This window comes from Harpia harpyja, chromosome 12 (genome assembly GCF_026419915.1).
Source record: "Harpia harpyja isolate bHarHar1 chromosome 12, bHarHar1 primary haplotype, whole genome shotgun sequence".
In the NCBI taxonomy this organism is placed as follows: Eukaryota; Metazoa; Chordata; class Aves; order Accipitriformes; family Accipitridae; genus Harpia; species Harpia harpyja.
This window is the reverse complement of record NC_068951.1, coordinates 4221400-4248428: the sequence shown is the minus strand read 5'-3', so window position 1 is coordinate 4248428 and position 27029 is coordinate 4221400. Positions and strand designations below refer to the sequence as shown.

Sequence of the window (27029 nt, the reverse complement as noted above, 5' to 3'; positions counted from 1 at the left end):
GATGCATGCAGGACTGAAGGAGATTTCATTGCAAAAGGTCAGCAACTCCATTCTAGCTAACTTCTTAGTAGGAGTCCTTTGAGAAACCTGAGCTAGTTACTTAGAAGAGAGCTGCGACTGATGAGTGCCCTAACCGGTACCGTATAGGGAGACTTTCATGCTTTGAAAGAAAACAAAGGGAACTGTAGCAGGTGATGAAAATGGGATTTCTACATCTTGAAGTTTTGTGCTCAGGGTTCTCTGTTTATCCTAATGATGTTTGGACTGCTGCAGAATGTGAAACCAAGCTGAATTCAGCTGGCTGGTTTTGATATCCAATTCTATGTTGTTTTTTCTTATGAACCGAGAAAGATATTTACTCTGTGTAATACAAGGAGACATTTACCTGATTTGCCTCAAGTTTGAATTTGCTAGAAGGAAAAAAATCATTCCAAATTTCCTTAGTGACACATTTCACTCTGAGAATTGCAACGTGACAAATCATATTGCATACTTAGGAGTGGTAAAAGCAGTTATTGGTGTGCTGGTGGAAAGGAAATTAGAATCTTCATGAAAGAAGAATGCTAATCTTAAAAGAAGGAAAACTGTTTTGAGTCCACAAATGTAGGAATGCAAGAATATGGGCCTGTTATATTTGGGGTGACCATGTGTCTGGATATCAAGAACAGAACCTGAGAGTCATAGGCCATGACTGATTCTTCTCTTCCACTTGCACTAGAGAGGAGCCAGAGAGCTTTCATGAGAACTGAAAGATGTTTGATTTCCTTTTTGAAAGGTCAGATTTCTTTTTTGTGGAGGAAGATATTCATGTGGGGGTTTGGCATTGTTAAAGAACCACCAAAGGAGGCTGGATAGTAGGACCACGTTACATAGTGGAGGTATCTAAAACACCCAGCAGACTTCACAAAGCAAATCACAAAGTCCCATTACCCAGTCTTTCTAGGGACTAGGAGATGGGATTACTATAACCAAGACACAAAGTGGTCATTGACTAGTCAGAAACTGGAGTTCTTAGATTAAGGAAAACCTCGGTCATTGGGTTGATGACATGTCTACAAACCTGGGTATTGATCCCTGTTGTCACACTATCGGCATTTTCAAGAAAGGTCTTAAAATTTAGGTCCTAAAAAGAAGAATCTGATTACTGGTATTCTTTCTGCCCTGATTTGCCCTAAAAGAAGTCAGTAGTCTTTGGGAACAATAAAGCCTGAGCTGGATTTCCCACTAGCTGTGGTACAATTAAGTGCTGCTTCCAACGCTGGGGATTTTGGAGCAGCAGGAGGGAAATGAAATTCTCCACGACACAACCGCAATGACAGCTGAGTCAGCTCTGGCTCAGGGCTGCAACATTAACAATTGATGAGTAATTTACAGCTGTGAGGGGGTGGTTTAACTGTTGTGGGCCTTTCTCCTGTTTTAACCTCAAGAGCAATTATTGATGATGCTGACACTACGCATACTCCCTGCTGGGGAAGGGTGTTTAGTATCTCAGCACAGCCAAGGGGTTTACTCCCTTCCTCCTTCAGAGTGATGCTCTGAAGCGTAACGGCCACATGACATTGAAATATATACCATTTCACTTCATATATGCCCAGTGGAAAGAAATGGAAGAGCAAGTCTGTGGGGTTCACTTCCAGAAAATACAATTTGGACATGTCAGGCTGTACGTGTTCCCTCTTTAAATATATTACCCAGCAAAGAGATTTTTCTGGTGAGAGCAGTATAGGTGTTGTGGGGGGAATTGGTACCCATTACTATGGCAGTGGTGGGATGACCCAGTCATTTGATTTCCACTTGTTTTAAAAGCTGTGTGATCAAGAAGCTAAGACTCCTTCTTTTGATTATGCATACAGCTTATTTCCAGCTTAATGGCTGCTCTTGCAGATCAAGCTTGAACAAACTTATAATCAGCAGAGCTGGAAATATATCTTGCTCCTAAGGATACTGGCTCCCAGATCACTATAGCCCACATCTTGCGTAGACCTAATACAGAAATCAGTAAATGCTGCTTTTAGGTTCTTCACAGAACTTCTGCGCACTGAGAGATGCTGTAACTCTCCCCTCTATTCCCTGTATTTGAGCCATTCCTCCTCCAGGAATGATTGGCACTCATGCATTCCTGCTGTTTAGCTTTGAAGATCTCTGGCTTTGGTGAACAATCATGAACAAAGAGATTTTGATGTGTTCAGCTCTGATGCTTACTTCCTGTTTTCCTCCCCCGAATTTCAGAACAATTGTCAAGTGCCCGAGTTTTCATATTTTAAAATTACTATTTCTCAGGAGTGACAGTTCAGCATTTTCTTAAATTTAAGACCGTTATCGTTTTCTCATTTGCTCATGCAGATTTCTTTGACACATCATCTAGTCAGGAATCTGGAAATAATGTTATGAAACTAAGAAGGTACCTGAATGTGTACACTACTGAACATGTACGCCACCAAAACATGTTAAAGTAACGCTGTTAATTTCTATAGATTATTTACTACTGTATTGCCTTAGTTCTGCAGTGAGGTGTTGTTTCGAATAGATAGTTTGGTCTAAAACCAATGCGTCATTGTAATGGATTGTGGTTTTCGTATGTGATGCTATATGCCATGACAAAGTCCCTTTCAGAGCTGCCATGGCACAGCTGCACCACCCTGTGCAGAGCAACACAGGGGATCAAATGCTGAGGGAAACGCACTTGCTTTTCGTTTTTTCTGATGCTGCAAATGAGTTCCCCAAAGTTACGGGGGAATGTTTAAGTTAAAAAGACAAACAAACAATGAGCCGCTTACTGATGAATGCTGATTATGGTGAGTTTGGCTTCCTCTTTTTACACATCAGAGCCCAGAATTTCCCTGCTGACATCCATTTCAACTGCTTGGCTAAAATGGTTTTGTTTCATCTTTGTAATGTATGCAAGAAAAAAAAATTCTCACTTAATAACACTCTTAGCCTTTCATTTGTGGTTTTTGCCTTCCGCAGAGATTGAGACAGTGAAGCTAGCCCGCTTAGTTTTTAGCAAACTGCATGAGATCTGCAGCAACTGGGTGAAAGAGTTTCCACTCCAGCCGAAGCCCCACCGCTACTACGAGACATCCATCCATGCCATCAAAAATATGCGCAGGAAGATGGAAGACAAGCACGTCTGCATCCCAGACTTCAACATGCTCTTCAACCTTGAGGTAAAAAGAGATCATGTGGGAGACAAATGCATACGCTAAATACAGTTTCCATTCTTGGGGGAACTAGGCAGTCGTCTACTGTGAAAATGAAAGGCATACCTGTGATGGACCTGAGGAATATTGACAGTCAAGAGACAAACCTGGTCTTAAGTTAGTTCAGTTGATATTCTGTAACCATAGCGGCAGTATGACAAGCTGTTTCTACATAGGGTATATAGAATAAAAGAGCAATTTTCACAGACTTCGGGTGAAATGTCATCTAACTAAACAAAGTTTCTACCTGGCCCATCCTGATGTAGCCACTCATGCAGCAGCTGAAGGGCTGACCTGCCACTGTGCAGAAGGCAGCCCTACTTTTGTGAGTGGCAACTGATGCGTTGTAGTACCATGTGATAAATCAAGGTAGGAGCCTCTCTTTGGCTGAAGATGACCAGGTGTAGAAGAGGATTGCCAATGGAAATGAGGAAGTGGTTCACCTTACAGTTCCTCACTGAAGCCAACTGTCTACAGGGGTGGGTCTGTACTTCTTTTCAACCCTTCCTCTCAGGAGGAAGAACCAAAAGCAAGAATTCAGAAAGAAAATTTAAAAACAAACAAACAAGCAAAAAAAAGCAAACAAAAAAAAATCACAAACCACAAGATTTCTAGGAGAATGGGGTGCAGTTCACACAGGAATCTAGCAATATGAGTAGTTTGGAACTGGGGCCAGACTTGCCTCTGTTAATTTCTTTATGTGGCCATTGGTCAAACACTCGTGCTTGCTCTTCCTTCAGATAGAAAACTGGACACTGAAGAATGGCAAATACAAGAAAGAGGCAGGAATTTTACCTTTAGGATCGGATTGCTGCATAATTGATTATTACATCACTTTAATAACCATCTTCTGCCCCATCCATGTTCTTGCCTTTAAGTGGTATTAATGCAAACAGAGGCAAATGTTTCCTTTGCCTGGCAATTGTCAGCTTTCCTATTCCAATTTGTGTTGGAGTCCCTTACTTAAAAATTACAATGTACAAATATTCTAGTCATTGAGATGGCTGTCAAGGTTGAATTGGCACTGACAGTGGGTTGGTGTGTTATATGTATGAACAGGCACAGGAGTTGCTGTCTCTTGGTACAGCATTGTTTCTCTGAACAGATAAGGGGAAGCTGAGAAAACTGACTTGAAGATGAGTGATTTTGCTGTATTTGATTTGTGAATGTAATCACAATTATCTGATGAGAGAGTACATACAGGGTTTTCTAAAAAATAGGCATCTGAGGTGATATGGATTTGATTTAAAAAAAAAAAAAAAAAAGAAGAAGAATGATGAAAGCAGAGGCTGGCTGGCTTCACATTTTAACTGTACTGGCATTTTATCCCTGGTGGATTCCAGTCTTGATGTAGACTTCATGCAAACTGTATTGGATGTTCTTCTCTCTTTGTGGTTTTTGCAGTCACAAAACCTCCTGCACAATCTGATGAGAATGGCACTTTCTATTTGAGTTGAGTGACTGAATTGTAACAAATGGGACATAAGGAACACCGAGAGCGCTACATGGGTGATTCTTGCAGGGCATCTCTTGCAGTTTGCAGATAGAATTGATCAGCAACAAGGTGGAAATTTCCCACTGATGCAAGTGAAGGTCGTCTGAGTAGTTTGTTTTTCCAGTGGAGACTCTGCCTCTAAGTGCAATTGAATGAGGACACTGCAAATCTCAAGTTCAAAAGTTTTAAGACAATCTAATTAGCTGTTTGCATTGCTTTCTCCTGAGTTGTTTTCTTAATGTGTTTCCATTGACAGGACCAAGAAGAGCAAGCTTATTTTGCAGTGTTTGATGGTCACGGGGGAGTGGATGCTGCCATCTATGCCTCCATTCATCTCCATGTGAACATGGTCCATCAGGAGATGTTTCAGCATGACCCGGCAGAGGCGCTCTGCCGAGCTTTCCGGGTGACCGATGAGCGCTTTGTCCAGAAGGCAGCCAGAGAGGTGATTGATTGAGTTACCTGGGCTTGACTCTGAAAGTTTTCATCTATAAATTCTGTCTTTGTCAGCAGGGGTGCTCCAAGTGCTGCGCTGAGCACGGGCCAGGGGTCAGCACAGAGCTGTCCACATCCAGTCCGTAGAGTCTGCGCCCACTGGTGGGCTTCTTCATGTTCCATAAAGACGTCAGCCTCCGCTTCTCACAACATCCAGTTCATTTAGAAGGATGCTCCTGCTATTCTTATGTTCACACGCTAGCTAGGTTTAGTCCTTGGGGTGTTTTGTTTTTTTTTTTCCTCATCTCTACAACATACGTTTTTCTTAGCTCTATAAAGCAAGAATAAATGGATAACTGACTCCTAGACCTCCTAAACTTAGGCAAGGGCTGAGTTAAGTGCAGGGAACTCAAGACGCTTACAAATAAACCTCCCTCCAAGTTCATTAACGTGCACGCGTTTCTATCAACAGATAGGAAACAGGCACAGGAAGCCGACTAAAATGGTAGCACAGCAGATCACTAGCAAAGCCCAGCTTCTGAAACGCAATTCCAAGGCAAGGGAAGTCGCAGGGCAACGTCGATCACTTGCATTCAGCCAGGTTGGCTCTGAGGGACTGTAACTGAACAGTTGTAGCTGTAAGGAAAGCACTGCCTGTTCCTCCCCAGGAACAGGCCGTGTATTGGAATATCAACATGTTCTGTCCTCGAGTTAAGCAAGAAAATGCTTTGAAATAGTTCTTATTTGCTTATTTAAAACTGCGGGCATTTTTTTTTGCCTTATCCAGAGTCTGCGCTGTGGAACCACCGGCGTGGTGACTTTCATCCGAGGAAATATGCTGCATGTGGCTTGGCTTGGGGACTCCCAGGTCATGCTCGTGAGGAGAGGCCAAGCTGTGGAACTGATGAAACCTCACAAACCAGATCGAGAGGTGAGAATGGCCTGTTTTAAATACACCTGGGTGGTGTTTACCACTGAAGCTGACAGGTATCAGCTTTATGTGGGATGCTGGAACACCTTGCCAGTGTCTCTTGGAGCGGCAGCGTACGTCCCAGTTATCCTGGTTTGTTTGGAAGTTGGTATGGATTTGTGTGCAAATCCTTTGTTCTCATCTGTTGGGGCCTGCAGCCTCCACCATGCTGTGTTTGTGAAAAGTGTTTGGAGTGCGATGGCAGTACTAAGTGCTCTGTCCAAACAACTCTTGTGTTGCCTTGCTGTTTAGGATGAGAAGAAGCGCATTGAGGCACTTGGTGGCTGTGTGGTCTGGTTTGGAGCCTGGAGGGTGAATGGGAGCCTGTCAGTCTCCAGAGCTATTGGTAAGAGTGGGCTTTATCTCCTTTTTCAGACTTGCTTTTCTTTTAATTAAAAACTTAAATTTTCTAGCAATCAAAATTTGAAATACAGCTGAAGATAGACCTGTGAGCGATAACCTCTATTTTTTTTCCCTCTACAGTTTGAGGGAATAATTTCCAAATAATTGCTTTAACTTGGGGTAAGAGTCATTGGCTCCACGCTGTGTTAATAAAAGGGCTTCCAGATGCTGTGGCTGCAAACCCACGGTCTTGTGTATCTGTGTGTTGTTTTTCCGCAGGGGACGCTGAGCACAAGCCATATATCTGTGGGGACGCAGACTCTGCCTCCACTGTACTAGATGGCTCTGAAGACTACCTCATTTTAGCCTGCGATGGCTTCTATGACACAGTCAATCCCGATGAGGCAGTCAAAGTGGTGGCTGACCATCTAAAGGAGAATAATGGCGACAGCAGCATGGTAGCACATAAATTAGTGGCATCTGCTCGGGATGCCGGTTCCAGCGACAACATTACTGTCATTGTGGTATTTCTCAGGGACATGAACGCAGCGGTCAATGTTAGCGAGGAGTCAGACTGGACAGAGAACTCTTTTCAAGGTGGGCAAGAAGACAGCGGGGAAGATAAGGAAAACCATGGAGACTGCAAACGACCGTGGCCCCAGCACCAGTGCTCAGCACCTGCAGACCTAGGGTATGAAGGACGAGTGGATTCCTTCACCGACAGAACTAGCTTAAGCATAGGGTCCAGCATTAACCTGTTTGATGATCAAGGCTATTTAGACCTGACAAAAACAGAAACTAGTACACCTCAGAGTGCCAAATGTCTGCCACCGATTCAAGTGTTTAGTCCTGGCATACCAAAGAGTGCGAATTTGATCAATGGCTTAACGCTGAAGAACGAACCACCGGAGCGCACCACGTCACCGATCTGTGGACAGAGCAATCCCAGGGAGTACAACGCTCCGCTTAGTGTGGGTGCTGCAGGGCAGAGCATCTACAGGGTGAAGGGTTTATCCACCATCTTCTTTGGGCTGGAAGATGAACTGTTCAAATCCTTGGGAAAACGAGCTGCGTTCTTTCACTTCCGGCTCTGTAACGGGAAGAGGCGACGAGGAGCCAGGCTCAAACCAAAGTTTCACACGCCGCTCTTGGCTCGTGAGCCTTCCCATAGAGAAGGATCGAGTCTGTCCTTACCTGTCCGGGGCCGCGGTAGCACGAGGTTGTCGGTAAGACACTTCCCGTGGTGGAGGCTGGCTAGTCATAGCGCTTACAGCGAGAGCATGTTTTTGATGCGAAGACAAAGTAATTGTATACCAGATTCATACCTTCATCAATGCTGTAAAATGTAACCATCTCCCCTGTGTTTCCCCGTCAGACTCCCAAAGTAGACATTCCCAAAATAAAACTGGCATCATCAGAAAGCGAAAAAAGGTGGGCATTTCAGAACTGTACTCCAGTCCCCTGCAAAGCTCAAACCATGTGTAAATAGATCTAGGAATGAACAAATGTAGTTGTTTCAATCTCAATAAAGTTCGCTGGTGGTGCCAGCCTGAGCAATGCCACAGCCACCCGACCACCCGCGCACACACACCCACACCCACGTATCTAGCCACATTCACCGGTGAAAGCCAAACAGGGGGTTCACGTGAATAGTCACGGTTGGGGAACAGTCTTTGACAACACAGAAATTTGAACCTGCCTGAGGTACGTCTCTGGAGCAATACGTAAAGAAAGATTCTGGTTTAGAACTGCCAAATTTTTGTAGAGTGGGGGGGAAGTTTCCGTAGAAGTCAAGGTGTGGGGGTTTTTTTTTGTGTTCTGCTTTCTGTTTATTTCAGGCGAGCATTAAGATGAATTAGAAAATTACATCCACTTTTGCAGGTAGACGACTAAAAGCCATACAGGGTTTTACCAGGTAACTTAGGAATGGACAAACTAAGCTCCTGCTACTCTGTTCTCAGACTCCAGTTGAGGTACAGACTCATAATTTACCTATTTTTTTCATGTAACATAAAATGTGGAATATGAAGAAAACTGTTTTTTGTAGTTTTTAAAAAAATTATTTCCTATGGCTAGAGGTGCAGTGTAGGGAATTTCGTATCTTTCTGGTGCTTTTAGTGGCATTTTTTCTCATTTGTCAGTTTAGGAAACTGTTCTCAATTAGTTTTAATTGAACATGATTGTGCTTAATGCTTTGAGCCAACCTCTTTCCACTGCAACTTCATCTCAGGTCTTAAAAGAAACCAATCTGTGGAGAAGTTCAGTACAATACTACTGTCACTCAACCAGTCAAACCAGAGAACTGCTTGCGAGAGATAATGAGCAATTTGATGAGCTGTTTGGTTTCGGTAACGGTTTCTAGATGGCAAAGGCATAATTTAATACAAAGTTGCAGCATGAAGGACGGTAGGACGCTATGTCTACAAGGAGCGTTCCTGCTGCAATTTGGTGTTTTCCAGCATGTGTAGGAATGGATGCCGGGCTGCCGGAGCAATCCAAAGTGGACGGAAATGCCGTGGACGTGGATGAGCGGGGGCTGCGCTTGGGGTTGGGTAGAGGGGGTGAAACTCAGTCACAGGCCAGAGCTCTGCTTCAGTTAAACCTTGGGTTCAGAAAGGAAAGTGAGGAATGTCAGTTGTCCTTATTTTCATAAGCAGAGCGTTATTTATCAAACCGGGAAACAAACAGTACCCACCAGCTCTTCCCTACTCTCAAGGTGACGTTAAACCCTTAGGGGAGCGGTTAATTGGGACGTAAGTAAGCAGACGATTCCCGTCAGCTCTGCTAAGTGCACACCCTGTTACTATTCTTTGTTACAGCAAGACATTTGGAAGAGTATGAATAAAGTGAGTCTTCACAGGCATTTACTGTACAATTCATATCATTTTAGCAGTAACAATTTAATAACAGTATTAGTATTTAGCTAGAATTTGCGAAGTATTTTAATATTAAGTAGTCAGGAGATTATTCAAGATGACGAGATGGCAAGGTTTGAATTCTGCCAATTTCCGCTGCTTCTATCTTTGATGCACTATTTTAAAAGCAATCTGATGAATAGCAAAAGGCTTCGTGAGCAACCAGGAGTTGGAGTGTGGCTTTAGATTCCTTTGATCTTTTTCAGACTTTTGTTTAATCTTATGGGATCATTGGCTCTTATCTGTCATCTTATTAAGCCTTAGCTGTTGTCAACGTTCTCTTTAGCTGCAGCATATGTTCCAAGTCAGATTTACTGAGGAAATTTGATGAAACCATGAAACGGTAAAATATGCAACTCTGGGGCATCTCTGCGGTGCCTTTGTTTTAAATTATTCACAGTAATAATGACGCATTGAAAGTCCATCTTAGAGCTGACTGTCGTGCTTTGGGGAGAAAGGTGGTGTAAGTGCAATTCTTTGTGTGAGTAAACTAGAATGAAAAGCCGTGATGGATGATAAAACTTCTTCCCAGTCTGCAGGAGCAGTTGAAGAGCACTGGGCTGCATGTGTGCTGTTCTGGGAAGGATCTAGCTTTTTAGGTGTGGATTCATAAATGATAATTCTGCGACTCATACCATTTATCTTGCTAGGAGAAAAAAAATCTACCATCGTAGTTGCAGTGTGGTCAGGTAAAAACATTGTATAGATAGCAAGTGTTCATTTCTTCACTAAATGCATATTTATAGAGTAGATAGGAACCATTTGTAAGGTAAGTCCTTTAAAGTTCTATAATATTAAAAGTAGTGGTTATTGGTCTGATATATGCTGCTCTTGATTCTACACACTAGACAAAAAAGCAGTGCTTTGTGAAATGCAGTGTTTTCTCTTAATGCCACTGGTGATAGGAAGTAGTTCTCTTCAGTTCAAAATCCTGTGCCCTTATTTGCTGCTTGCTAACGTAAGCAATAATCCCTCTCTAATGGTATCTAAGTGTTCTGTATCTCGTACTTTGATTGTCTATCTGGTGACAATGTAAAAATATTAGGCTACTATAAAAGTATCTAATTGTATTTATTAACTGTTGATACTGAGATTCAGTCTGTGACCTGTGTTTTGTATTTTTATCGTGTATCTTAGTGGTGGTGAAATTTGTATAACTAATCTTTCCAATAAAGAAAGAGCTGAAGTATCCCTTTTCCGCGTTAACACAACCCGCATCAGTTTCAGTTTACGTGTTAACCGTGTTTGCAGAACTAGGAGGTAGGTAGTGAAGACATTCTTTCTTTTTTTCTTTGTTTTTTTTTTTAAATTGCGTTGGTTTTGAGAAACCAGGCTGTTTGTCTGAAGCTGCTCAAAACTTGCTCGTAAGCTCTTCACTGTGAGTACTAGCGGGATTCACTCAATCCCCACTCTGGTAGTTTCCTGTGTACACTTTTTAAATGTGCAACTCTGAGGAATGTCTGCGTTGCAGAGAGCAGTATAGCACCAGACCAGGGAGCTGTTAACCCATTTCGATTTGCACTAAAGGTGGGTGGAAACGCATGTATATAACTTCTCTTTACCTAGAAGTGCCATCAATTGTCCTTGCAAGTTAAAACCATTCAGCATTTGATTTAGATTGCATTCTAACACTGAAGGACAATGTCAAAGCAGACTTTTAACTTACGCCACATTTATAGTGGTACATCGTCATAGAAACTCCGCTCTGTTTTTGGAACACTGTGTGTCACTGAGAAATGCGTTGTCCTATGGGCAGATAAGATGAGGCATAACGAGTTCTGTGTTTATAGACATGGCTGCTGTAGTTCAGGTCCACTATCTCCTCACTAAATCCTCCTGACCCTGGCAATGTTCTGCGGGAAAAAAAAATGAGAAAGATTGGTCTAAATTAGGGGCTCTTTTAGCACAATTTATTCACTCGGCACTAGTCACATAAACAAAGCCATCGAAGGGGATACTGCAGCTTTGTTCATGCCTGTGATTTAGGGCAATCTTTCTTTAATTCATATCCTCTTTGCAACAGGAACAAAACTTTCTACCCTTGTATCATGTGCAATAAGTAATAATGAAGCATTAACACAACCTCTGACTTCAATGTTCATATCCTTTTCCAGTCCTCGCTAATCAGGCGATCGCACTATACTTGCCAGCATCGAAGCTAACGAAAAAAATAAACCCCACCTCTTAGGGTCTAGTACAACTATTGTGCGTTGCAATCGCATTTTGTTAGGGTTTTTTTTTCTCTCCTTCACCCTAGAAGACACCTTGGAACAAGAACAGGGGAAGCTGGCTGAGATCACCCGAGTACTTCTGCTCCTGCACCAGTACTTGCGTAGCTCGCCAGGCGTGGTGGCAGTTGCTGCACTGGGTGCTCCTGTTGACCTGTCTGTATGATCTTGTTCATGAAACTAACATGTTCTTTATGAAGTGAATAAATTAAAGCTAACCATTTATCAGCATTACAACTTTCCATTTGCAATCTTGTTCTACAGTTCACATATGAGTTTAGTTATAACCATGTATTAGTCATCCATATTTTATTTATGAAAGCTGTTTATACAGGAAAAACTGTTGAAGTTTTACCAATATCTTAATAAAACAGTAATTTAAACCACACTTCAGATAGTCTGTTTATTTAAGAGCTACCAAAGACAGCAACCAACATCTGAATTAAATGTCTTTACTGTGCAAGCAGATTTCCTTTGTGTGACGTGTAACAGAGAACAACGTGGCTCAGCACTGGCCTGTACAGCACTCAGGGCCCACCGGTTTCACAGCCAGAAAGGGAAGGGGCTGTTAGGGCACAGCCTATGTTAATTAGATAAATAAGTCTTCCAAGCCTTTTTCCCCACCTCTTGTTTAAAAACCAGCTGTATATAACTATATATATATAACTATATATATATATAACCATACAGTGAGCAAACCACTATGGTACCAGCTCCTTTCTTGTCCCTGCAAAGGCTGGACACAAACTTCTGAACCGATCACGTGACTAATCAAAGTAATTTTCCTTCAGCTTGGGCCTCTTATTAAGAGTAAAGCATCTGTGAGTGTTGAAGAGGCAGAGCTCCATGATTACTGCTAATTGAGCAGTGTGTAATAATCAACATGCAGCCCTGTACAACAGTAAACACTCACAACGCGCCACCATCACGTGCAGCTTGTCACAGGCCACCGTCAGTGCGCAGCAGCAGCAGGAACGATCTGTGCACGAGGCAGCTCAGGGCTGCACCTCCTTCCTGCAGCCCAGAAACACAAAACCAAGTTTGGGTAAAAACTGTGGCTCCTCCTCAATTCCTATTTGAATATAGGGGATTTAAGCATTTGGCCTGGCTTCTACAAACATAGCTTTAAACAGCCCAGATGGGTTTAAGCACTTTTCATTGAATAATTCAGGAAAAAAGGGACAGGTGTATGGCAGGAAAAAGTTATTCTATAAGCAGTCAGGCATTACAGCAACCCTGTACTAAAGCACAAGTCAAGCATGGCAGTAGCAGTGTACTACTTCCCCCGGCAGCCAGCCTCTCCTCCCCTTTTACTTATTTACACACAAACGTCTAAAACTTCACACCAGATTTCAACATTCATTTTATTAACAAAGTGCAAACAGTTTCAAACTAGGAGTTGTACAGCACTGACACCGTGGAACATTCATAAAGAAACGAACGTCAGTACAGCCAGCTGAGACAAGGACAACTATCGGTTACAGTTACTCATGCTTTATCGCTAACCAGGTATTCAGCTTTCATCATAGCTTCACAAGTAGTTTAGCAGCTCAAAACGTGACGCACAGTGGCAAAGAGTTTGGCAACGGGTTCAGTTGGTCCACACCCCAGAGTGAGGAAAACAGCTCCTGTGCCAGCTGCCTTACCCCAACCCTCCATCCATCACGTCCACGGGACGTGGCAGCCTTACACAAGCAGTTCATACCATTTAAAATGAGGACACTCAAGCGTTTGTGGTTATTCCAATGACACAATAGGGGACACATCCTGAAACAGGGCTCCAGCACCTTTTGGACATTTTTTCAGAGCATCTGAAGCTGGCAGAGCCAGCAACCTTTAGTGTAAGGCCTTCAAAGGTCATTTTGCCCCAGAAACAGGTTTAAGATGAGTGCAGAAGAACCACACGAGGGTGTCTGACAGAATGGAGTGCGCACACAGCCACCAACAGCAGCCTTGGACTAAGCTCCAGTGAATAAACACACCTCTTCCCAGGGACATGAGCCGGCAGGTCTTCAAGGTTCTCTATCTGCTCCAAAGAAAGTCAGCTTTCATTGAAAACCCTCATACAGGGACAGCGTTACAGCTTCAAGCAGACACCATTTCAGGAGTCAAAAATTTGATGCCAGGTACTTAAATCCAAACAGTTTTCTAGCAACAACTCCATCAGCACGCAAAACTCAGCTAGCCCTCCCTCAGCACTGTGTGATTTCTAAAGACTCCTTAAACCCGAAGGTAGCCGCGTGGCCCTGGGGAGGCAGGGCAGCCCCACGGCAGCGGGTCAGGCTGCGCAAACGCCCGCCCGTCTACTCACGAGAAGACGAACGCTGCCTCATCTCTGCAGCTCGAGGGGCAGCACGGGAACGGTGCATGCCCAGGGCTACAGCCACCTCGCAGGCTAGCTAGGGCAAATGGTTACAATTACCTGGTGCTGTCTTCTCCAGTAACAAAGCCGAGATCATCGGGACCGACTTGATCACCCTCTGGGAACATCGAGCACCGCTCCGAGGCTGAAAACAAACCAAGCAAAAACCCAGTCACCTTTACCAGATGAGCAATCAGAACACAGCAAGTTAACGTTTCATCACCTGCGGGGCCCGCTGTGTTGTACTTCATCCACAGTACACGGGTACACGATGTGCTTGACGCAGAGTTAGGACTGCCACAGGGTTTTAAATTTAAGATACCTCTAAGTCAAGCACAGATAGGAGCGATGTTTTGGTTCTCCTGATGAGTTGTGAGGTTTTACTGCCCGCTGCAGACACACAGCAAAGCGGCAAACTCCAATTACCAAGCCGAGGTGTTAGGCCATGCCGCTAATGCAGTGTGGGAGGCTTATTCAGGCCAAAAGTCAACTTCACCTAGCGTCAGCCGTCACCTTACAGCTTTTAACTTGATCAGAAGGTTAAAGCTTTTCAGAGAAATAGGAGATGAGTTTTTGAAACTACACTGAAGTGCTCAAAGCACAGTCCTGCCAATTAAGATGCAAATTCATGTCCACGGCAGTGGTTACCTCCCTGAAATTAGCCTACTTACAGTGCTGATCCTGGTACACAGGGAGTCCCAATTCAGGAGAACTAGAGCTGTGGGTTTTCCAACACTTCCCCGGGAGACTCACCTAAACTGACTTCTCAAGGCTAGGAAGAGTTCCCCTCTCCTGCTTTGATCTGTTTTTAATTAGGATCCCAAGAGAGGAGTTCCAAATCTTATTGGTGCTTGCTTGAGCGTTAATACCTCTACAGGACCATCAGGGATCTCCGCTTTTGCAGCGTTCTGTATCAGAGAAGCTCAGAGGCAGACGCGCGGGAGGGTTTGGGGAAGGGGGCTCACACGCTCAATTCTACCTTCGCTTGAGGACTGGACGGAGAAGCCGTGGTTAAACCCCTCCGAGGCAGAGGTGGCATCCTCCTGCTCTTCGTTTTCTGTGTCACATTCAATGTCACTGTCACTGCTCATTCCTGGTAGGAGATGAAGGACATGCTTCTGACATACCCCAGCTGCAGAAAAACCCAAAAAACCAAAAACCACAAGGCAAAAACGATAGCAGTATGATCTACGTAGCTGGAGCATTCAACTTTTTCACACGTAAGAGTTACCAGTATCAAATACCAAGAGCTGGCAGGAGAACAAGAGAGAAGGAGCACGTTCAGAGCTAAATGTATTTACCAAAGCACTCAGGAATTTGACAGAACAGTGGGTACCAGCTTTGAAACCAGCCTCATTCTGCCGTGCAGCTTAGCTTAAGAGGAGCAGTTCCAACATGCCACCACAGCTGAGCGCAGACTCAGGTGTCCACAGCTCCTTCCTGGCTGAGCTGCGCTCCCCTGCCAGCTGCTCAGTCTACCTCTACAATTAGGACAGAAAATAAAGGTTGCTTTTTTAACATTTAAGAGGGAGTATGACCCATGGAGCAGATGCACCTACCAGACCCTTTAAGCAGCAATACCCTATTCAAATCTCACACACAAAACCCACGCTTTTCCTACAAAAAAGAACCATAGCTGTTGATAATCAAGATAGCTTCCTTTGTTTTGCCAGACCTTGAGCGTGCATTGACAGCAGTGAAAACTCTCCCTTTTGTACACTTTTGTAGGTGACAAAAGGGGTTTGCTCTGTTCTTTTACTTCTTCAGAGCTGATACTCATTGCTAAGAAAAAGCAAGTAGTTAAGTGAGGTGCCAAGTCTACTGTAGTTTTTCCTCTGAAGGGAAAGAAATTGTAATATTTGTTTCCTGGGGTTTTTAACAATGAAGTATTTCAGTTTTTAAAACATTTTCCTATTAGGCTCTCTGCTATAATAGGAGAGCTGCAGGAGAGCACATCACGATCACGCTGCAGTGACTAAGAGCAGAAATTCAGTTTTGTCACTGAGAGACCTTCTGTAAATGCCAACTCCTACACAATATTGCACACTGCAGATAGAGATGGATGCTGGCACCTTAATATAGGCTTTGCGCTACAATTCAGTCATTGAAATTCAAATTAGTGCAGGGGTGGAAGGCAGGAGAGTTTTAGCAAGATAAGAAACACTCTTCTTCTACGTGGACTTTCGAAAAAAAAAAAAGGCAATAATATTTTTTTCCAGCATGGAAAGGATGCAGGAAGGGAGGGGGAAAAGTTTCCTCCAAGTCTCTAAGGAAACTGGCTTACGTACCACAACACCCAACACGAATGAAGTGTTGGAGAGATTCTAGTGCGGACGTGGAGGTAGCTACCAACGTGGTTTGTCCCTGAAGGCAGAAGACTTAAAAGCTAAGGTCACTGGCTACTATTATAATTAGATAATTTTCAAGGCCATGCAACTGAACACCAAAGCAAAGACCTGGAGACTTATCAAGAGGTACAAAAAGGAACTAGTAGCCCAGAGAAACAGACGGCACCATGGAGCGTTATCTGCCAGGTCTTCACGTTCCTGCTACACCGTAACATCACTATGTCTCCACAGGCAGCAGTGACACACAGATGTTCCCTCCTCATTCAGATTTATACTACAGCTGCCAAATATTACAGCGAAGTTCAACAGCCATGAAAACAGGTTTTATTAGTTGGGGTTTTTTTTCTTTTTCTCTTTTTCTTTCCCCTTCAAACTATTTCCATTACAGAAATGGATCATCATAGTGTTGTCACACTGCAGTGTTGACACATTGCATTTGCCCTCTACAACATCCAATTTACCTTCTTCTGGCCCTGCAGAAGCACCTTCAGAAAGCATGCCCTGCAGTTCACCAGTTTCAGAGTTGTTCTCCAGACCACCTGACTGTGCTCCTTCTGTACGACATCCTTTAGAATTTGACCTTAAGAAAGAATTTAGGAGAAATACAAAAACCCACGTTAGAAATTCAGCTTTAATCCAGCTATGGAAACAAATCCTTTTAGTGCCACATCTGGTTTTACTCATTGTTTAAGTCTCTTGCGTACCCACTTAAACTTCCAGTTTTGATTGATTGAGAAATATTTCAAATCTAAAAAAAATAAGCCTGGAAAAGTTTATGATGCGTATTTTCCAAAAATGGTGACTCTCACTATTTAAACAAACAAACAAACAAACCCCAACCAAGTACTCCGTTGCACTTAGCTTAGTTATCCAACCAGGTGTTATTATGAAATTGCTGAAAAGTAGAGTCACAGTGAAAAATACTGTCATACAGGAGGAAATCAAAATTGGTAACTTTCAGTTAGAGGATATTTTGCAAGGAATAGTGGGAAAACAGACTGGGCCTGCCTTTCAAATACAAGTTTCAGACTACAGCCACAGCTGATCAAATAAAAGAAAAAATAAAAAAAAGAGAAGACAACTTGTAACCTAGTTGTAAAACCAGAAATTGATGTCCAGAGGGAACAGTAGCAACCAAGTAAACTTCAAAGTAATCTCTCTTCCATGCTACAAGCACCTGGTTTCAGTAGATTGGTATTTTTTCTTTCTAGATCAAGGGAAGGTGGAGGAGGACATAACAAGAAGAAAAAAGAATAAAAACCTTACCCTAGAGCACCAACTTTTCTGGTCTTCTCTACAGCAGCTAAGCCATTTAGGCCAGAAACTCCCACATCGGAATCTGAACCTTCACAAGGTCTTTCCTCTGGCTTAGGCAGTGCCTCAGATGCACTGCTGTTAGCCAGGGGCCTGGAAGAGTGATGCCGACTGCTCAACTTTGAACTCCCTACACCACCTGAGAAAAGAGGGAGAGAAACTCAAAGCACATCGAGCCTCATTTCAAAAGGCTAAGCATCCAGTTGTTTTACATCACCAGTTTGGTTACAAACACGTGTATGCACAAGCGCATCTTCCCCACCCTCACTCTTAAAACCTTACATTTTCAAGTCAACATATGGGCAACACATACCATTTGATATCCACTCTCTAAACACACAGAGCTTCTGTTTCAGCTGCCATGTCTGATGGGAGACTCGGGTCTCTATGTGCTTACAGATTAATCCTTCCCCATCTTGTGTAGTTAAAACTTATCTTCTATTTATCTTCTAGTAACACAGCCACCCTCTTCACTGTCATTTTTCCCAGCTATAGAGGCAAAGTCTTTTGGCTGCAGTAAGGCAGCCTTTCTAGTCCTGGACAAGGGTGAAACTGGGCACAAACGGTACAGTTACACTGTGTAATGACTTTATGGTATTTTCCAGTTTCTCACCCAAGTCTGCTCTATCTATTTAGCATTATAAGAAAACACTTGCCATACCCCATTCCAAAACTCCATTGGGCAAAATAACAATTCCTGTGTTAGGTGTTTCATTTCATTACCGCTTAAGGAAGGGCATCATAAAACTCAGGAGCAGCAATATCATACAACTCTTTCATCACATATATCCGGAGTTTTCTGGAATTCCCTTTAAGTCAAATCACAATTTAAGCCTGGGTCAGTATTTTTTGATCTACGATTTTCATTATAAAGTTAGCTCCTGAAACATCTTCAGAGAGACAAGAAGTAACATGTAACACATACATTTACGTTCTGGTAAGTCAACTGCACGGCACTGTTTCACAGCAGATCAGCTATCAAAGGTACAATAACGTTAACTAGATTTGAGAAAGGATCCAGTCAAGTTTCAGGGAAATTTCAGCTGCCAAGTAAAAGACTTCTTGAAAAGTTTTTGTACAACAGATGCTAAGATGCATCCCATCACACAAGTAAAGATGACCTTGTTTACCTTCAGAAGTTTGACTGTCTCCCTTTAAACGAAGATTGCTATCCCCACAGTCCATAGCTCTTCGTAAAGACAGACTACCTGCTGCTCCAGAGCGAATAGGTTTGGGTGAATTACTTTTCTTACTTGCAGCTGCAAAAATATTTTAAGATGTGACAAGTGTTCAGTCAAACTGCTGCAGTATTCTGTCTTTATGCTTAAGTGAAGTTAAGCTCCATACTAGTCTCATTGCTCATTAACTCCCAATCCTGCACAAAACTCCTTCCACACCCTTCCTGTCAAACATGCAGCCTAGAGGGAAGCTTAGCTAACTATGGATGCGGCCAACACTACACCAGTAATGCTCACTTGCCTTACACTAAGACATCCCTCAGAAAGCCATCACCCAGTTCCTTCAGCCATCAGGACAGTGTAAAAGGATAAGGATAGCCAAAACCATCCCTTCAGCTCTTAAATTCAAAAGTCCAGTGTAACAAAGGACCTCAAAAGCAAGAGTGAAAGGCAGGCCATAGGACTCACACTCTTTACCACTTCCCAAATTAACCATTCTCTGAGCATGTGTCAGTGTGGATCCTGCTACAGAAACTCCTCTAGGTAGAGGAACAGAGGAGTGGTAACTGGAACAGCAAAACACCAAGTTCTACTGCCACCACACCCCATAAAGGTGGGGGATCTAGGCTTCAGTGCGTCAGAAGATTGCTCCTGTTTTACAGAGCACTGTATGCCTGTTCCTCTTGTTCCGATGCAGAATGAAGTGACTGCCCTGTGCCTTAGTAACCTTTGAGGGACGAGGCATTTGCTAAGGAAAGAAGTGGTATTAAAAACCACACAACACACAAAAGCTAGCACTTCCAAAGCAGCTTGATCTTTCCGTGGCTTATTGATGGTACAATTCAGGGCTCCAAACTTTAACACAACTCTTTATCTTAAGGTGCATCATCAGAGAAGAAATTCTCTGCTCTGTGGGATCGATGAAATGCAAAACAGACCTTTGCTGGAGTTGCAAAAGCCCCATTTTGCAGGTCAGTATTGAAAGGGATAGAGAGGAATGGAACTATTTACTGGTTCTTTAGTCCACTCATTTTTAGAATATATTTCTTACTCATCTTAGCTCCAAAATGCAAGCAGTAACTTGAATCAAAACCCAGAAGGCTGGAAAATCATCTCTCCCAGGCAACAGGGAAGCGAGAGAGGATTAGCAATCGGTGCTTTTATTCAGGATCATAAGCAACAAAGCACTTGCACAGCCTTCATGCTGGTATCCAAAAGATGCCACACTGGCTTACCAGTGCTGCCACTAGGACTCAGTGACAGTACCTGAACAGACTAATACACAGGCACCTTTTTGAAAGGACTCACCTTTCAAAAGGCAAAGTCCCTCCAGAGAGAACCTTGGCTTACTTGAATTTTAGCAAGATTTCAAGTTACTAAAGTATAGCAAGTCTGAAATTTTAAAATTTTGTTCACTGGCAAGCATCGTGGAACACCCTCAAGTTCATAGATGGGCCAGATGCAGAGCAGCAGTCAACAAGACATGACCTTCAGCTAGGATCAGTTCAAAACTGGATTAAGCTTCAGAACATTCTCACTGCATTAGGTGTGTTACTGGTTGTGGAGCAAAAGTTTTGGCGCTTTTACCGACAAGGGCTGAAACCAGTTTCAGTAACATTTACTTACTCAAAGGCAGTGTGGGTTTTACGTTTCCAGATTCTTACAGCTGAACTTGAGCATGAGTAACTATAAAAGGTCTATTTCCAGATGCCTGAATATATAAACCTATACAACCGACATCTGTAAGGGCAACATTTAAATCCCCCCTTTTCTATGCACTTACAATTCCTTATGTAACAACTGGTAACTGAAGACTTTGTCAGTAGTTCCATTCCTATTTCCTGCAGCTTGCTGCAGCTTTCTGTTCCACAGGCAGCTAAAGCACCTTGCTCAATGGAGAAGAAGCTGGGCTGTCCATCACATGAGCCAGCATTGCTGCTTCTCACTTCTGATAGTTGGTTTTTTACATCAGACATTTTGCTTCGAACTTCAGCCATCTGTGTTTTAAGTCTTTTCAGCATCTTCAAGTCAGGTGGCACGCGCCACATTGCCTGGTGCCTCCGCTGATCTCGATCTTTTAGAGAATAGGATGATGCTTTACCAAAGGAAAGGTTAAAGAACGCAACAGGTAAATAAAACCGTTCTCAAATAAAAACAGACATCTATTTTTAACAGCTGTAAAAATTCTACCTTTTGCCCTGCTATAAAAATGAGGGACAGAGAGACATTCTTCTGCACTGGTATGCAACCTAACTATTATGGTGCCAAGCACTGCACAGCTACTGGGACCACAGATTTTCATTCCCTGCCTGCCATGGAAGAAGGCCCCCAAACCTGCTCACTGGAAGAAGCAACGGTCCCAATACTACTGCGTGAATTCTGATGACAACTGAGCTACTACTCTATGTTGCCAGACAAGCTTGAGTTCACAAGCCTGGTTGCCAGTTCATGTCAGATTTGTTACATGTTTTTATAAAATCTGTTGCGTGCGCGTAAGGCGCTCATACCACCAACGTATCATGCTAACATACAGAACTCAAAGAAATCTGAAACTAGGGAAGGAATTCCCTTAAGTACCTAACAACAGAAGATTGGGTCGAGGAGCTAATACCCGAGTAAGCCTACATGCTGCTCAGCCAGAATTAGATCAACTTTGATGTCTATTTGAAACGTTATAAATTCTGTAAGTGTTTCACTGCAAATTCAGCTGTTCAAAACCATAAAGCCAAGTGGCTCTTAGAAACCTTCACCTTAGGAGGTGAAGTCTGGCAAACTCCAAATGTAACAGCTGTTTTCTCTTAGTTGACCAACTTGAATAAGCTCTGGGAACAGTCAAACCTTAAGGGAACCTCAGCCAAACAGGTAATTTCAGCTGCATAGCCAGTAGCTGAAGATGACCAGGAAGCCATTCAACACAACAGGAGAGCTTAATCTTGCTCGAGTAGTGCAGCACAAAGTGCAACACCCTCTCTTAAGGTCCTCTTGTCTAAGCCTTTTTCCAGGCAAAACAGAGCTGAGACTTAGTCAAGTGCTGCCTCCCCTTTTTGTACTTATGGAAGTGACTTCCATTTTTGGAAATATGGATTACATTCAGCAGAAAATTCATCTGCCTGTTTATGTGACTGCATTTAAAAAGGCAACCACAAAGGAACAAATAGTTTGAGCTAGCTTTTAGATTCAGTAACCCCAATGTCACTGTTGCAGCAAAAGCAAGCATTTATTTGTAGCAAATGGACCACTATTTCTCTTCTGTTCTATTAAGTCACCAAATGGTTGTTTCAGAATGACCTGAAATAAGATGTTGCAGTAGTGAGCCAGCTAGCTCCAAATAAGTCTTAATCATGATAAATGTATTATTGAGGTTTGATTTAATTGTAATTCTTCACTAACAAAACAACAGAAACGAGCAACCTTCAGTGATAGCCATGGGTGCCAGAACTGCCAGCTATCTTGCTTTTTGCTGCACATGAAGTTAATTGCTGTTTTCGGTTGAAGGGTCCTAACTGAACAACAAATACTCTTTGAAGTCTTCAATTATTTAAATACCATCACTATTTTTGGCTCCTGACATTTTGATCCATTTTCCTTCCACAAGTGCTTACATGTGCTTTTCCAGCCTTACTACTACACACATTTTTCTAGTTCTGTTTTAAATGCTATTTTCATACAAAAGTAAATTCCAGGATTTATTTTCTAGTTAGTATACACTGTGCTCCTAGTACTCTCAGCCATTAAGTGTACAAACTGTGTGAAATGAGAGGTGTAACTGCTTCCTCAGCAGATAGCTGTTTCGTGTTGTTTTGTTTTCCAATGCTAACCCCTTCTAGAAACAGGCCTTTCATTCATCTCCCACAGTTGTAGTCAAAGAAACTCCATGAACTGTCTCTCTACAATGTTGCTACACAAAACAGCCAGCCAGTTCAGTCACATCCCCCAAGAAAAGATGAGAAGGCCCCCCTTGATACACACTTCTGTTTTTAGTTGAGTCATCTGGTGTTCTCAAGCTGAGGTCAACCATTAAGACAAAGAATGTGTTAGAGCAGGCAGTGAGATGCAGCATACCGATGAGCACAGATGAGGATACAGAAGCCTAGCTATCAATGAAAAGGACCGCCTGTCATCCTCTTTTCCCCCTCCCCTCCTCAAATCTGCTTCTAACTCTGGGACTGCATTCTCAGAGACCTTTTCCACATTGGAATTAAATCATCTGATATGTGATGTACAGTTACCTCTGTTCTGCAGAAGAGAGGCAGGGGGACGTGGCTGAAGGCCCCAAAGGTTTTCCATACCATTTCTGTCTTTTAGATCCAACAAGTGGATTAAAATTAAGGGATCTATATCTAGTAAACTGCTACTGGCTGTTGAGCCTAGGGCACTTCCTCCCCGCCTTGAAGGTCTTCCACTTGCACTGGTGTAGCCATGGCTAGTACCTAAGGAAGAGTTATAGAGAAAGAGTGTGCATATACATGAGACAGGTGATGCATTATTCCCTGTAAAATTAAAAGACAGAGTTCTACAAGCAGATTAGGAATGAAAACATTCCAAGAAACTTAACAAGACATCAGTATTACTTCATGGATTTATGGATTTTGAAAGCAATCAGATATGCTTCTAACTAAAAGTTTAAGCTAAAAAGCACCGGGTGGTGGGGAAGAAGGGGAAAGAAAAAAAAAAAAAAAAAAAAAAGAGTACTTCATACTTTTTATGTAAATCTCTTAAATAGATTGGTAAACAGATCAATACAAAGAGCATTTATTCTGAAGACATGCACATAAACTTTCTACACGTCCCCATCCCTCCCCCCCAGTTAGATTAAGGGGGTGAAGGAGGTGGGGATCTTCAGTTAAGTTCTGCTCTCTGTTATGATGTTCCCAGTACATAGTGGCCAAGGCACTCAAAAGGTGAAGAGAGTCTTAAGAGAAAATAGTTAGGTCTGTGAGATTAAGATTGTACGGTTTAGTAAAACTCCCTTCCAACACAGACAGGTGACACTACCAGCATTCAGACTGGAAAGCAGTGCAAGCAGGTAAATGCAAGAAGCTCAAGTGAAGAGACTGCGTCAGCTTTTACAAATGCTGTTAAAAATTACTTTCTAAAAGCTCCTAAATAAATGCTGTTTCTACAGCCACTGTGCTCCTATTCTAAAGGCTATCCTTTCAGAAGGAAACAGACATGTCCCACAACTGCCTAGCTCTCAAGAAACTTTTGAGTAGTTTTGAAACAGCAGCTAGAAGCAGGACAGTTAAGGAACTCTGTCTTTCAAGCACTAGCAGACTTCCACAGCAGCATAAATACCAATTCCAGTGAATGTCACTTCCGGTATCTTTGCCATAAATAAATATACTGATATTCCATATACATATTTCTTCGAGTCTTATTAACCTACGGCTAATTTGGGCTATAATCATCTCTAGGCTGCAAGAAATCCTAGAGCACCTTTTCATTATTACATTTAAAATGTATTTCTGCTTGACTTGTAAGGATTCTTTACTTCATTCCCTCCAAGTACTTCAGGTTTTACAGTGCACTAAAACCTAAGTGAATGTGTCACGCGTTCAGGGGCCACACAGACATCAGTAAAAATTGCTTGTCAGTCTACTCTTTTGATCAGAATGGAAGTGGTTTCAAAGAGGCAAAAAAGCCTCCCTCCAAACTTATGCATCATTTTTACACAAGCACATTCAGAAAATTTCTCCCTCTTTTTTAATGCACCAATGAAATGTTTCTGCTACACTGCAATAATCAGTACAAACCACATGATGCAGCATTTCCAAAAATAGAAATGCCTGCAGAACACACAGCTTGGTCTTCCTTCCAAGAAGAACAGGGGAAGGAATCCAGCAGCGTTTCGCATATGTGGGAATTCTGAAGGCTGTTTTTCATACCTGATGCTCCAGGAGTAGCAGCGGCTGCTGCATCCTCCATGAGATCTCCTTCTTCCAACTCCATATTACTGCTATATTCCACATCATTTTCTCCAGACCTTAGGAGATGATTGGGGTGGAAAAAGGAGAATACAATTATTAGCTTTTTTCAGCTCTTGTTAAAGGTTACGGCACACACCTTGAAAACAACATGAAGCACTGTAAATAGTATTTTCTGCATTCCAAGCTACACAAACTGAACAAATCAAAAGTGTGTTAATTAAATGACTGACTCACTAACCAAGAGTCCAAAAGTGCCATACATATCTAGACTGTAAAATCTGATCCTGCAAACTTCTATATTTGTATGTGTTACAACACATTCTCATGTTTTAATGAAGATTCTAGGATTTGACATCGTCTCAGCTAAGAACCTTAAATTCTCTAGTTTAAGTAACTGTCCTTATTATCACTCTCCTACAACACTTCCTAATACCAAACCTCTCTTTCGTTACAGCGTAGAAACAGATTTCTTAATAGTGTTTTGGGAAAGAACCTTCACAGACTATCACTTGTCAAAGACAGAATACCACACTAAAATAAATGAAGAGATCAGAAAGACAGTAACTAACTAACTGAAAATTCAATGTTTAGTGTTAACTATATCAGTTCATTTTGTTTCCAGTATAGGAAACACCCCTCATATTGCACTAGAATCCTCCCCACAACCAATTGTGATACAGCAAATGTATCAGTTTCCATTGGAATATTAGGATGATTACCCTGGGAGACAAGTTGATGATCTGAAAAGCATTTTAAGTTACTTACATAGTTTCTTCATCAATATCATTTTCTTCAGTGTTACTAGTTGCTGTCGAACTAGCTGAAGAGCTGCTACCATCAAGGTGGTTCACCTCATCTTCTCCAGCAAGATCTATATCCAAGTCACCATCAGAGAGCTCATGCTACAGGAAAAACAGAACACATCTTTATAAAAAGAAACATTTCAGTGGCACTTTAATGCATTCACCAAAAGCTATCAACAGAAACCACCTCTCCCCAGACTGTCACACTATCATGCAGGAGTTAGAAGGGTCTCAAAGCACAATAAAGGCTGGTAACAAATACAGAAGTTGGATTTTTCAGCTGCAGCTTGGAAACTTTTTTGTGGTAGGATCTATTAGCTCTGTTCTGGAACATCTCTCTAGTGTCATCTCTCACTGCTAGCTCTCAACTGTGTTATCTCCTATTTCCATCCAGAGGATAATAAATCCAATTTACAGTTCAGAAGTTCATCTATGTTTCTACTGCTATCCTATCATAAAAAGCTACACATAAACAAAGAGCCAGGAAAAAGATAATTCCTACATTAAAGTCTTCATGCTGGATCTTCTCTTCCTCCTCTTCCTTGCTATCTCGCACTAGTCCTGGAGCAGCAACATTCTCAAGTAGTATTTCAGTGCTTTGTCCAGATTTCTTTGATCTTGTTTCTGGACCATCGTCATTCTGGGGACTAAGATGAGTGTCTGGAGGTGAAATGCCTCGTGATTTCTGAGTCCGGGAAAGTTCAATCGCAAGTCTCTTAAATATTAGAAGGATACACAAAAGTATACATAGAAGACGACAATGGAGCATCATCATCAAATCAAGTATGTTTGTTCACTTGCATATATACTCGTTTAATAATGCCAACATCAAACTACCAATAGCAACCCAAATAAACACAACTGTCAAACATGAACATTGTAACCTAAACCAGATAATTTCTGGTCACTAAAACGTGATTTTACATTAATATACATCTTGCTTACTTCTTTAAGGTTATTTATTTGTTGGATGTAACTCGTCTGAGCTGCTTCCAATTGAGCAATGTACCAGTGTTGATCTCGGCACTTTTGGAAAAAGGTCGGCGAGCGCACTTGGAACCTTCAAAGGAACATTTGAAAAGTTTTTTTCGGTTTTTGATTGGTTGGTTGGGGTTTTTTGGTTTGGTTTGGGTTTTATTCCCCCACCCCCCCCCAAATCCAAAAAGCCCTGCATAACATCATCATACAACCTGAAATCTAGTGATGAAATAAACTTAACAGACAACATATACCTCTATAGTCAGTATCTTGAACACACTGAACAGTAACAGTAAGTTATTTTGTAGGAGAGGCAGTTACGTGATAGGTGGTTATCTTCACAAACCAACACTAACAAAATTAACACACTACAAAGCATTTAACAAGAGCAAGCGTAGGACTGTACAGAGACTATTTGAAGTAGATGGATAAAGCTTCTATATTTTGTCGTAACGTTGCAATTCCCATTGACAGCATTAGTTCTCCTAAGTTACAGGCTTCCTTTATTCCCAAAGTTCTCCTACGCTCACTACA

The 27029-nt window shown here is 42.3% G+C and overlaps 2 protein-coding genes across 8 annotated transcripts in view; one reads left to right on the top strand and one right to left on the bottom strand.

Moving 5' to 3' along the window:
• The window catches only part of PPM1E (protein phosphatase, Mg2+/Mn2+ dependent 1E), a 76191-nt gene extending 65623 nt beyond the window's left edge, over positions 1-10568 (top strand). For both annotated transcript variants that reach the window (XM_052804952.1, XM_052804953.1), the window contains exons 3-7: positions 2968-3167; positions 4952-5140; positions 5918-6061; positions 6353-6446; positions 6722-10568. In XM_052804952.1, the coding sequence (XP_052660912.1) occupies positions 2968-3167; positions 4952-5140; positions 5918-6061; positions 6353-6446; positions 6722-7791 (1697 nt within the window). In that variant the 3' untranslated portion in view covers positions 7792-10568. The remainder of the gene's footprint in view (positions 1-2967; positions 3168-4951; positions 5141-5917; positions 6062-6352; positions 6447-6721) is intronic.
• Positions 10569-12930: 2362 nt separating this feature from the next.
• Positions 12931-27029, bottom strand: part of TRIM37 (tripartite motif containing 37) — a 31261-nt gene continuing 17162 nt past the window's right edge. The window contains exons 14-25 of one of the 6 annotated variants that reach the window (XM_052804947.1): positions 26463-26577; positions 26020-26232; positions 25480-25616; positions 24673-24770; positions 23017-23217; positions 20571-20882; positions 18740-18868; positions 17562-17748; positions 16757-16875; positions 14927-15079; positions 14008-14092; positions 12931-13611 (exon numbers count right to left, since the gene is read on the bottom strand). In XM_052804947.1, coding sequence (XP_052660907.1) covers positions 13608-13611; positions 14008-14092; positions 14927-15079; positions 16757-16875; positions 17562-17748; positions 18740-18868; positions 20571-20882; positions 23017-23217; positions 24673-24770; positions 25480-25616; positions 26020-26232; positions 26463-26577 — 1753 coding nt within the window. In that variant the 3' untranslated portion in view covers positions 12931-13607. Of the gene's footprint in view, positions 13612-14003; positions 14093-14926; positions 15080-15248; positions 15429-16756; positions 16876-17561; positions 17749-18332; positions 18419-18739; positions 18869-20570; positions 20883-23016; positions 23218-24672; positions 24771-25479; positions 25617-26019; positions 26233-26462; positions 26578-27029 lie in introns of those variants that run through there. The other 5 variants (XM_052804948.1, XM_052804949.1, XM_052804951.1 and 2 more) reach the window with 5 other exon arrangements.